At 35.1% G+C, this 12,845-nt stretch overlaps 2 protein-coding genes across 3 annotated transcripts; both read right to left on the bottom strand.

Moving 5' to 3' along the window:
• Positions 1-1,386, bottom strand: LOC140985010 (acyl-CoA--sterol O-acyltransferase 1-like). The gene has a single exon (XM_073452730.1). The coding sequence runs from the start codon at positions 1,228-1,230 to the stop codon at positions 121-123; it is 1,110 nt and encodes a 369-aa protein (XP_073308831.1). The 5' UTR covers positions 1,231-1,386; the 3' UTR covers positions 1-120.
• A 2,176-nt stretch (positions 1,387-3,562) lies between these two features.
• On the bottom strand, positions 3,563-6,812 carry LOC140983721 (uncharacterized). Of its 2 annotated transcripts, none has more exons than XM_073450828.1 (3): positions 6,563-6,812; positions 4,023-4,238; positions 3,563-3,896 (listed from the first exon to the last, which is right to left on the bottom strand). In XM_073450828.1, the coding sequence occupies exons 1-3, from the start codon at positions 6,746-6,748 to the stop codon at positions 3,681-3,683; spliced, it is 618 nt and encodes a 205-aa protein (XP_073306929.1). In that variant the 5' UTR covers positions 6,749-6,812; the 3' UTR covers positions 3,563-3,680. The 2 variants fall into 2 exon arrangements, with proteins under 2 accessions (XP_073306929.1, XP_073306928.1); XM_073450827.1 differs by having other exon boundaries at positions 4,023-4,244; positions 6,563-6,806.
• Positions 6,813-12,845: the final 6,033 nt, after the last annotated feature.

Genomic DNA, 12,845 nt, shown 5'->3' with positions numbered 1-12,845 from the left:
TGCTTTTCAAATTGCTGTTTTAATCATTAATGAATAATCAAATCATCCACGAAGCGTGTCCTAATAATATTATAGCATTACAATCATATGTTTTTATCTGTTGGTCGTAAAAAAGAAATGTTATACTCTTGAGTTGACCGCGAAACCAACCGCCCTGGCGACGTCTTTCACAAACGCGCCGACAGCGGATAGCTCCGCCAGCCCCCTCTGATCCCCGCCGCACCGTAACAACTGGGGGAAGAACAGCCAAAATCCGGTGACCATCACGAATCCAGCGGTCAAGACTGTCCCTACAAGCCTCGGAAACTGCCACCTGCCGTTTACAACCTTCTTGACAACAATCTCAACATTCAAGCACACGCCGTGCAGCAAAAAGAACCAAGTGATTTCCCAGGTGGGCTTTACCCGGCCCAGGTAAAAAAATATGAGCTCGTGCATCAGGCCTGACACGATGAAAGTGGACATCACCGCTAGCAGCGGGGCCCATTGTCGGCCCATTATTCCCGTTGACCAGTGTAGAACGGGAAGGTACACAGAGGGGCGCAGTATCCGCGAGACCATGAGGTTCCACCGACGCCCCCAGAAATCTTGCAGAGAAGTAGAAAGATATGGCTCGTTGAACTGTGGCTCGAGCTCCGCTCCGAGAAAGCCGCGAGCCATGGCTGCGGCGATGGCTAGTATAATCTCCAAGGCAAAGTATATATGGAAACAGTATATAACCAAAATGATTATTGGATGGATGTATTCTTCGAAGCTATGTGTTTTGACTATTAACGCCAATAATAAACCCTTCATTGCATAGTTTTTGACCGACCTATGACCATTGTTAGGGGTTGAAGTTTCATTTTCTTCGGTCTTCTTCCTTGTGTTTTGTTGAATGAGTTTGATTGGAAGGCAAGCAACGGCTAGGAATCGTGGGAAAGAAATTGAAGGATTGGCTAAAGGGCCTGTGTTAAAAGCGAACATCAACAGCTTGAAGTTGGCAAGCCAAGCGAGAAAGAAGGCAGTGATGCCGCCGAGGTGCATGGAGTGCAACTGCAACGGGAGGAGAAGGAACAGGCACACCACAGGGAGGAAACAGGTGAGTCTGGAAATTCCTCCGGTTAATATCTTGCCGGCGAAATAGCAGTAGAACAAAGATATGTATGCTGATAACCATACCTTGATGAAGCTGTTGATTTCTCCTTCCGTCCAATGCACAATCACATTATTTATCTGATCAACCGCCATTAATTTTGTGGTCTCTTCTGTGTGTGTGGGAAGGTTGGTGGGCTATGGCGAATTTGCTTTGATTGTTTCAGGAAAAAATATTACTAGGTCGTGTTTAACCTGCGGAGCCACGATGAAGAATGCTACTATATATTCACCACAAATATTAATTCAATGTTACACCTCATTTTTGACTTTTAAATGTGTTTAATAATATTTTAAGCAACTGTCATCAATCATTTTAAATGTGGTGTGTGTGAAAACGAGAGGGCATATATAAATATATATATATAGTCAAAAATGTGGGATCAAAACGAGAGCGCATATATATATACACATATATATGTGTATATATATATGTATAAAAGATCTTACACCATAATTAGTCCATATCTACGCAATTTGAATTGGTATCATATTTGTACAGAAAGTGCAATGTCGTCGTTAAAGCTGGAAGTGGAAATCAAACTTAGGAGGCTTCTGCGAACATGCAAAAGAAAGGTTTAGCTTACATGCATGGTTAGTTTATGTTAGTTTTTGATGTTTTTGAAATATATTTTATGATATTAAAAAATATATATTTATGAATATATATTTCTTCGAGAATGAATTGATAATATTTTTGAAAACTGATTTTTTTCTCTACTAGATCATAATGATGTCGTTTAAAATTTTTCTACTGCAGTTACTTATATATGATAGTTATTGTCATATTCAATATATCGGTTGTGTTGTCATGACTCATTATATAGTTAGAAAAAAATAATATAGAATATGATAATAGAATTATTAGTATAATTTTTTATGAAAAAAATTATTTAATGAGAGAATTAACAATATCTCATCCAAGAAAATATCACTGCAACGTTCTATGAGTGGCCTAGAGGCACTGATCGTGGCATTTTCCGGTTTGACCAAATTTAGTTGCAGAAACAAGACGCAACCAAGATTTGGTTGTCTTTCTAATAAATAAAATATAAAAACATCGCCGAATGACGAGGTACAACAAAGAAAAAAAATTGACATTGGACATGGCCGGTACTCTTTGATTTGTCTTGGATCAATAAATAATAAGTTGTCGGAAATCTCGTATTTAACCTACTGTTCTCTGTTGTGGTACATACGGATACACCATGCGCGTTAGCTAAATTTTGATTTTTGAAAAATTAACTTTTTAAATTTATGCCTTCCAAATAAATTAGTAGGAGAAGATCAAAATTTAACTTCTTAAATTAATGTCTTACAAGGGAAAATGAAGGGAAATGACAATAATGATAAAAAGATTGTCTATTTTTACCCTCAAGGAAATGAAAAAACCTTGTCTTTCTCGTATAGCTCCTTGAGAGTGCACTGAGGGCCCAACTGTATCTTACTTTCGGTATCTTGTCTTCATCCTCAGTGGCATAAAGAGAACTCTCACTCATTTGTCTGCTAGCCCTTCCACCGGTATCAGGTACGATTTCCGGTTCTGTGTTATTTTCACCGGATTTGTTAGTCTCGGAATCCACCACCTTTGTTCTCATCAAATCCCATGCTTTTGGAACTTGACACAACTCTAACAGCCAAAGACATGAACAGGAAAGAAATTCACTCACTGAATATGGGAGAGAAATGTTCCAAGAAAAATAAAAATAGAGAGAGAATCGTGAAGGTCACTAACTTACATTTGTCGGACGAGACAGAGTGGTATGTAGCATTCTTCCTTAAATTTGACTTTCTTTTGATTGGTTAATGGTGAAATTGGAATGCAGTTTGTCGCGACTCCTTTACCAATGGAACCGTTGTACTTTGAATGAGACGAGAGGCCACTCGACGGACTCTTTTCACATGGCCAACATTAAATTTTGTTTACTCCAAAAATTTTTTAATTTTGTGGATGCAAATGCGCATACCATTACATCCTACCAAAGTGCTTTTCAAATCAAAATTTGAATATTTATGAAGTTCTAAAACCCATGAAATTTATATGAATAATTCATCTTGTATAGTTTAAATTAGTCAATCTATATCAATGAAATTTAAGCTGGATCTTATTTCTTTATATTAACAATTATATATACATGGAGTAAAACTTTGCAAAATGGTTATGAAATTATTGAGTTCAATTATTTTGATTACACACTTAAATCTTTTTTTTTTTCCAGAAGCTGAACTTTATCTTTTAATTCAATCCATAATTGAACAACTGAAACCAAAACAATATACAAACATTTCAATTTTAGTTTAATCTTTCATTTTGAGTATTAGCTACGTGATCATCTTACAAGACTACTTAGATCACACTTGGACAGAAAGATTTGGAATGAGTTGATTGCCAATAGTAGCCAGAATTTGTGGTGGTTATAGGAAAGGCTGAACGAAAATGAAGATTCTGTAGGCTGAATTGGAACTAACAAATACCAATATTTTCTACAAAAATCAAGCATATATAGAACTCTTTTGGGCATAAGCAAGTATCGCCTGAAACAAAATCAATTGCGTCCCCATTTCCCTACGACTCGTTCTTTGGCGGAAACATTTCGAGCCATTTCCTCCTGAGGTGTGGCGATATTTTCCCCGTCAGGATGTATCATATTCGAGATCTTTGATGTCAAAAAGATGAAGCCAGTCCGAGTTCCACGTAGAGCAAACAACAAAGGATTAAATACAACAGCAAGCATCACATCCCCTTTTGTCACTATTAGATACTGTATTGATAAAAATATAAATGAGTTATTCTCTCTCTGTGTGTGTGTGTTTTTAAACGAAATTAGACCAAAAGGACAATTTTACTTGTAGGAGCAGATCCCACGAATACTGTTGAAAACACTTACCACAACAAGAATACCTAAAATTGCAAGACTGGCTTGTTGTGCTTCTTGCCAAAAACGGTCTCCATCGGACCCACCAAACCATCTGCCCCATCTAAACCAGCCACCACCTCCTGAATTTCCTCCTCCACCTGCTACCTCTCTCCTTTTAATTTCTTTGTCCCATTTCTCGAACTCCATTTTCTTTTCACCAAGGGCACTTTCTAAGGCTTTTCGAGCCTGTTCCTGTAATTCATAAATATTTAAGAGTATTCACGACAGAGGATCATTCACTGAAAGTAGAGTTCAAATAATTCAAGTCCAAAGTTATTCCTTTTCAAGATCTCTATCCTAATTATGTCACAATATAACCTCCTGACCAAACCAAACTATATGCAATACTGCACTATTCTCTTGATTGACTTTGCCAACAAGACATCATGGCATTATTGGCATATCATTTCTGTATACGAGGAAGATCCTCTCATTGAGAGGATGGTTCGGTTCTATACTTGAAATCAAACTCACACAGTACCCAAACAATGTGTCTTTTCTCAAAGTTGTAGACAATTGAGTGTCCAATACTTCCGGCTGATGTACATAAAATAACTACATAAGTTCATCTTTGGAATAACATAAAAAATAAATGACAGATTGCAAAAAAGATTTGAAACACGAAGACAAAATTACATCCAAGCATGTTTAAAAAAATTGCAGAAGTGTGATCTTAATTCTCCATCATTGCTAAGGATTAGGATGCCAAATTTACTGATTAATGCGCAAGAAATCTTTCATTGAGACACACTCACTGAAAATTTCTAAAATCAATTAGCTTCTGAAATCAAGACATATAGAAAATAATCATGCCCACATCCGATGCAATTGAATTTGCACACCATAAAAGTCTATACAGCGGGAATGAGCCTGAGATCACTCGAGTTGTCGAGGAAAAAAGTACTAAGATTCTTCTAAGATATAATGCAGGAGATAACTAATATGTAGATGCATAGAGAACACCAAAATGTGAAATGAAACTCAAGTTTTCTAAGTGTGGAATTACCAAAAACTAGACCAGCCAAAAACTGAGTTGCCATGCACCCTTTAAGTTGCAGGTGTTAACTACAGTAGTTCGAAGTCGTCATACACCTAGGCAAAGTAACTTGGTATAATATGGTAGATTGACCAAGGCTTACAGCTTATGAAGAATCACCATGAAGAAGCTTTAGGATCACATAAAGGCTGCAGCAGCATAGTTTTGAGGCTTTGCTCAACCAGCAAGGCAATAACAATTCCAAATATGTTCTATCCAAGAAGAGCCCAATGGCCCCAACAACATAGCATTGGAGTGCCAAAAGTCTAAAACCAGGTTACCAAGTTTGGATCAAGGGTCTAAGAATCATAATCAATTCATAGAAATTGAATCAAGATCAAGCGTAAAATTCTTGTCATTAGGATTCTTAACGGATGCAACTATTGATGGCTAACATGCAAAGAAGAATAAATTACAAAATAAAAAATGAAATTCACGCAGTCTAAAAACAGAGGATACAAGAAAGGGACAAGTTTTTACTCATCATACCGTTGTTTATTTATCAATTACTTTTCTTTATACAGCAACAAGTAACTCCTAATATGACATAGTCGACTACTTGTATTTTGCCCCATGGTGGTCTAGAACTGACAATATTTTTGTCTTCACTGTTAATTCACATGATACTAAATCGGGGTCATAACAAAAGGACTGACATAATTATTACCATAAAGCTAAAATAATTATGGTAAATTTCTAGCTGTTTGCTTAATGTTGCAAGCACTAACTGTAACAATTTGAACTCATCGTGCACGTACGGATGAACAAACAGGAACAATCATTTTGATAGAGGATGGTGGAGCTACACGGTATTGAGACCACATAGCAAAATAGTTTTTTCCGATTCGTATAATGGTGACGGTACGTAGTTTTGCAGTTTTACGTCTTTTCTGAACTAAAAAAATTCATTCTTTTACCATTGACTGTTTTATGAAATGTTTTTATGCAACTGCTTGGCATTGTAGTGTTATTTGTTAATAGTCCAACACCAGTTGCAAACAGGGGGAGGATCAGGGAAACAAATCTGAAATAGAAATCCCATCAAGCTCGCACCCAATTTTTAGTTTGATAGCAAGAGCCGATTTCCTCAAATAACTCATTGAAAGTCAAACATTCAGTCCGAGCGATAAAAGAGACATTAAAAGAAAGCTGATAACTTGTATAGGATGAAGAACAAAATAAAAAATGGTTCCAGGAAAGTTAGCGTTGCTAAACCACGGAATAAAATTTATAAAACAAGAGATAACTAGAAACACAAGCACAGCTGCACAGCAAGGATGTCATATCTGCTTGCTTCAAACAACTGTTTCGTTTAACCAATAGTAACAAGAAAAAAGAGAAGGCCAAAATCTTCTCATTATTCTTTTCCATTCCGACGTACATTTCTCCGCTAAATGAACAACGAGCGAGCATATAAGAGGTAATTATGCGATGATAAAAGTAGAATGGTAAGAAATTGAAAGCGGATAAGGACCTGCTTGCGGTTGTCGGAGAAGAGGCAAGAAAACTTCCCGTTACAGTTGAGACTTTGCTGAAGAGAACTCCAGGTGTGAATTGAGTAAGCGGCGGCGTCCAGATTTCGCCGAGGCCCGCGCTGGAGGTGGCACGTAGTTTGGGTTTTACCCGGGATTAGTGGGCGTAGGCCTGCGACCTGCGCCATTGTTCTTGTTTCGACCGTACTCCTGACGGGATTTCAGACCCTAAATATAATAGCGATTTCCAAACCTCTTAACGTTTTTAGAGACTCTTTTTTCCTCCAAACGTTGTTAGACTTGTTAGTTTGCTGATTGTTGCTAACTGGATCTTTTTAATTAAATTTTTTAAAAAAATGAAATTTTAATTAAATTTTTTTAAAAAATGAAATTTTAATTAAATTTTTTAAAAAAATGAAATTTTTTTTAAAAAATCTAAAGTTATTTTTAATTGAATGTTTGGAATTTTTTTAATCAAAAAATGAAACCATAGAAGTTATAAATTTAGTGAAATTGTGGCATTTGTTAATGCTAATGATACAAAAATAATGTAAAAATTGAATTTATCATAATCTCATAGCTGATAATAAAGTTATTGAAATTTTGACATACACCATCTCATCACAATTATCCCACGAATAGAAAATTTGAACAATACAATTTTTTTTGATACTGAGAAACCGATAATCACTATCTTTCGAACAAATTACGAGTAATATATATTAATTTGCTAACCACACATATAAGTTAACTTGCTGACAAAATCTCAAATGGTGTTCAAACTTGGAACCTCGGATAATCAATGACTTGGTTCCAAGTAATCCTGCAGATATGTATTGTCCGGATAAATTGGGTGACCTCGAGTGGACAATTTACCTTGCTGAGTAATTGTTCTTCCTTATATGTAATGCTGACAGAGTGAGATGAACCCTGTCGATATAACCTGGACACCTGATAATAGGATTAAGACACGTTAGTGGGACGTCGGAAGTAGCAACTCCGACACTCAAATCAGTCAAGTGAATACAAAAAGGAAAAAAGAATGCAATATAAAGGAAAATATGATGAGTCACAGTGATCATGACTCGTCTCTCCTTCGATTTTATCTATGTTAGGGATATTTATAGGGTGCTGAAATCGTGAATAATCCCGAGATGCTCGGGTAGTGACCATAGTATGAGAATGTGACTCATGTTATGATTTTTACAAGATGTGCTAACGTGAAATGAGAACGGGTCCCTGGATTTTAGTTTGACAAGGTCCACGTTCATTTTGACTTAGTCCTCTTATGTTGCACAAGCTCGGATACATATATGAGCTTGCGTAAACCTGTAACAATCTGATAAACTACCCGGACTAATGACAATCCAGGCTGATAGGAACAAAGTACTAATTCCTTACCCGAACGAGCTTTCTAGGTGGCTATGTGATCGAAATAGCGCTTGTGATTTTGGGTAGACGTTGACATTATCGAAGTTAACTCTCATCTCAAGACACCCCGGACCAATTCTGGGTTGACCTTACCTTAATTTCTACTCCCACGTTCGAGTGCAATGATAATTCGGGGTCTTATGGAGGTATCAATATGAATATAGATGACTTGATTTCAAGTAGTTTTGACAAACATGATAGACTAAAACGTCAAGGAGTTCAACTTTGAATCAAAACGAGATATATTATAATACTCTACCGAAGTGTTACGCTGAGGAAAACTATATCCCATGTCCGCCAACAGCATTTAACGCCTCAAACACTAGAAATTTCGCTCAATGCAACAAAAGAATATAGAACATCGTATTAAACAATATTTTAGGAAAGATACACGAAGCTGGTACGATTCCATGTTTCACCTGTAATATATTTTTACTGAAAATTGCTGCCAGAATATTTTTTCTAACCACCACAAGATTTTATGCAAGCTGGAGAATTGAACATTGCGGTACTAATTATAATTATTAATTGGTTAATCGATATTTGTGTTGAAAATTAATATTTAAAATGTGTATGTTGAATATTTGAATGTTGAAAATAATAGTTGTAAATATTGAAAATTAGTGTGTGATGATGTAGGTAATGATGATTTTATTTTTGGATTATTTGTAAAGATTTTCTATAAATAAATCTCTCATTTTTGAAGAAAATCACAATTAAGTTGAGAGAAAAATATTATAAAGTGTGTAGTGTGATAATTTTGAGAGTTTGAGATTTTTACTTTTTACCGTAAATTTTTACTTTTTCACAACACGTTATCAGCACGAAGCTCTAAAAGTCCTCCATATTTTTCCAAGCTCCAAAACAGAAGAAAAAGGTAACAAAAGTAATAATATTTATTTTAATGTTTATTTATTTATTGTGTATATACTTAATATATAATATAATGTTATAATAAAATAAATTTTTCAAAAACTTGTTATAAATCCTGGGAGGATGTTAAGACGACATCCCACACTCCCGGTAAAGGATACGACAAGTATAAAAGTCTATAAGGTTTTTAAACAAAATATCTTATGATACCTCATTATAATATTGTGATATGATATACATAATTATTTAAAACATTACTAATATTATATACACCATATTATTACCATAAAATTATACAAATACATACATTTATTTTCTTGTACACCGACGGTCATAAACGGTAACAACACGGCTAGTTTTTGCCCTATAAATATGATCTCACAAACATATTCAATCACTCCAACTTACTCTTCTTCTCTAAAATTATTCTTCATCAAATTTTTGAAGAAAAAAAAAGATGGCTTCCACAAAGTTATTTTTAATTATTTTGGTCATAATACTCACGAATCTTGTACTTATCGGAGAATATCTTCCTCGTGTGTTTTCTTTATTTTTACGAATGCTTGTATTTGTTGTTTATCCATTACTTTGTATTGTAATATTCATTAACTAATAAAATGCATCGTAATTTTTTTTAGTACCACCATGTCAAACTTGGCAAAGCTCGAATTCATTGCTCTTGATATTACGGGGAAAAATTATATGACATGGACTCTCGATGTAGAAATGCATCTTGAGTCATTAGGTCTAAATGAGACCATAAAAGAAAATGGCATATGCACATCACAAGAAAAGGCAAGAGCCATGATATTTTTGCGTCGACATCTCGACGACGGATTAAAATGTGAATATCTGATTGAAAAAGATCTCATGGTTTTGTGGAAGGGATTAAAAGAAAGATTCGAATATATTAGGGAAGTTATACTTCCGACCGCCCGGGATGAATGGAATACGTTGAGATTCCAAAATTTTAAGAAAGTCAGTGATTACAATTCAGCGATGTATCGAATAATCTCGCAACTAAAATTTTGTGGACATGAGGTTACAGAATCGGAAATACTTGAAAAAACATTTTTCACTTTTCACGCATCAAATATAACTCTACAACAACAATATAGAGTGCGTGAATTTGCGAGATATTCTGAACTCATCGCCTGTTTTCTCGTGGCGGAAAAGAATAATGAGCTGTTAATGAGAAATCATCAGGCACGACCCACTGGTTCAACGGCATTTCCTGAAGTAAATGTCGTAAGCAAAAATGAATTTAAACCTGGAAACCAAAATCATAGTTATAGACAAGATTTTGGTCGAGGACAAAATCGAGGTCGTGGTCGTGGACGTGGAAGTGGTCGTGGTCGTGGACGCGGCCGTGGTATTGAAAATAATCGAGATAGTTATTTCTATAACTCATCTCAAAAGAGCGTCTCAAACCATCCACCGAAAAGGCATCATGAGAATATGAGTGTTAATGAGAATCACTCAAAAAGATTTGAAAGTTCTTGTTACAGATGTGGTACTCCAGGACATTGGTCCCGTATTTGTTGAGCCCCTGAGCACCTTTGTAAACTTTATAAAGAATCATTAAAGGTGAAAGAAAAAGAGACCAATTTTACTGAACACAATGAACCTTTGAATAATTCAACTCATTTTGATGCTGGAGATTTTCTGATTGATTTCTCAAACAATGACCAATTTGTTGGTGGAATAGATATATAAAAAAATTTTATTTTTCCATGTACTTGTGTGATAATATTTTATCGTGTGTTAAATTTTTAAATATGTATTGTATTGTATTTTATTTTTATAAATGTATTGTCAGTAATTTTATTTCATTGCACATTTTTTTTGAAGTTCAAATATGGAAAATGCTATGAACCAAGCTGAAGTTTACATACCTGATAGTGGTACAACGCACACTATCCTCCGAGATAAAAGATATTTCTTGGAACTAAAACCAACAAAAACAATGGTGAATACAATATCAGGTCCTGTAGACTTGATTAAAGGATGTGGTAAAGCACAATTTTTGTTACCTAATGGTACAAAATTTTTGATCAATGATGCTTTATATTCACCACAATCGAAAAGAAATTTGTTGAGTTTTAATGATATATATTCCCATGGGTATGATACTCAAACAATGAATGAAGGGAATGAGAAATATATGTGTCTTACCACATATAAATCAGGAAAGAAATATGTGATTGAAAAACTACCAATGCTCCCTACTGGATTGCATTATACACATATACGTCCCATTGAATCAAACATGGTAATTGATAATTCTTCAATATTAACCAATTGGCATGATCGATTAGGACATCCTGGTTCAACAATGATGCGAAGAATTATAGAAAATACACATGGTCATCCATTGAAAGACCAGAAGATCTTTCAGAATAATAAGTTTCAATGTAAAGCATGTTCTCTTGGAAAACTTATTATAAGACCATCACCAGCCAAAATCCAAACTGAATCACCAATGTTTCTTGAACGTATTCAGGGTGATATTTGTGGACCAATCCATCCACCATGTGGACCATTCAGATACTTTATGGTATTGATTGATGCCTCCAGCAGATGGTCACATGTATGTTTATTGTCAACTCGAAATGTTGCATTTGCAAGATTACTTGCTCAAATAATAAAATTGAGGAATCAATTTCCCGATTATACAATCAAGAAAATTAGACTTGATAATGCTGGTGAATTTACTTCCCAGACTTTCAATGATTATTGTATGTCTATGGGAATCATTGTTGAGCATCCTGTTGCTCATGTACATACTCAAAATGGATTGGCTGAATCATTGATTAAACGTCTGCAAATGATTGCTAGACCAATGATTATGAAAACAAAGCTCCCTATTTCTATATGGGGACATGCAATTTTACATGCTGCTTCATTAATTCGCATCAGACCAAGTGCATATCATAAATACTCCCCATTGCAGCTTGCATTTGGTAAAGAACCAGACATTTCTCATCTGAGAATTTTTGGATGTATGGTGTATGTGCCTATTGCACCACCTCAACGAAAGAAAATGGGACCTCAAAGAAAGATTGGAATTTATATTGGTTATGATAGTCCATCGATCATTCGATATCTTGAACCACAGACAGGCGACGTGTTCACAGCACGTTTTGCTGATTGTCATTTTAATGAGGAAATCTTCCCAATGTTAGGGGGAGAACAGAAACATACCGAAAAAGAAATTACATGGTATGTATCATCATTGTTACATCTGGATCCAAGAACAAAACAATGTGAAAAAGATGTACAGCAAATTGTGCACTTGCAAAGAATAGCAAATCAAATACCAGATGCATTTGCAGACACAAAAGGGGTAACTAAATCATATATACATGCTGCAAATGCCCCTGCTCGAATTGAAATTCCGAAGAAACAAATTGAAGATAGTCATGATGTCATTAAACGCCTGAAGCGTGGAAGGCCAGTTGGTTCCAAGGATAAAAATCCTCGAAAAAGAAAATTCATAGAGAAACATAATGATCACAAAATAGAGAATGATGTTCCTGAAGAAACACATGATGATGAAAATGTTTTGTCAGAACCACAAACTGACGAGAATCATGAAATCTCTATCAATTATATTAATACTGGAAAAATATGGAACCGAAAAGATATAGAAGAAATTGATGATATATTTTCTTATAATGTGGCAATCGACATCATAAATGATAATGAAGATCATGAACCAAAATTTTTTGGTGAATGTAAAAATCGGCAGGATTGGATAAAATGGAAAGATGTCATCCAGGTTGAATTGGATTCGCTAAATAAACGTAATGTTTTTGTACCTATAGTCCTTACACATGAAGGTGTAAAACCTGTTGGATACAAATGAGTTTTTATTCGAAAGCGAAATGAGAAAAATGAAATAGTAAGATATAAAGCTCGACTTGTTGCACAAGGTTTTTATCAAAGGCGTGGAATTGATTATGAAAAAACGTATTCTCC

Source organism: Primulina huaijiensis, chromosome 9 (assembly GCF_012295235.1).
Source record: "Primulina huaijiensis isolate GDHJ02 chromosome 9, ASM1229523v2, whole genome shotgun sequence".
NCBI classification, from domain to species: Eukaryota; Viridiplantae; Streptophyta; class Magnoliopsida; order Lamiales; family Gesneriaceae; genus Primulina; species Primulina huaijiensis.
The sequence above is the reverse complement of the archived record's forward strand: the minus strand, read 5'-3'. Positions and strand labels throughout refer to the sequence as shown.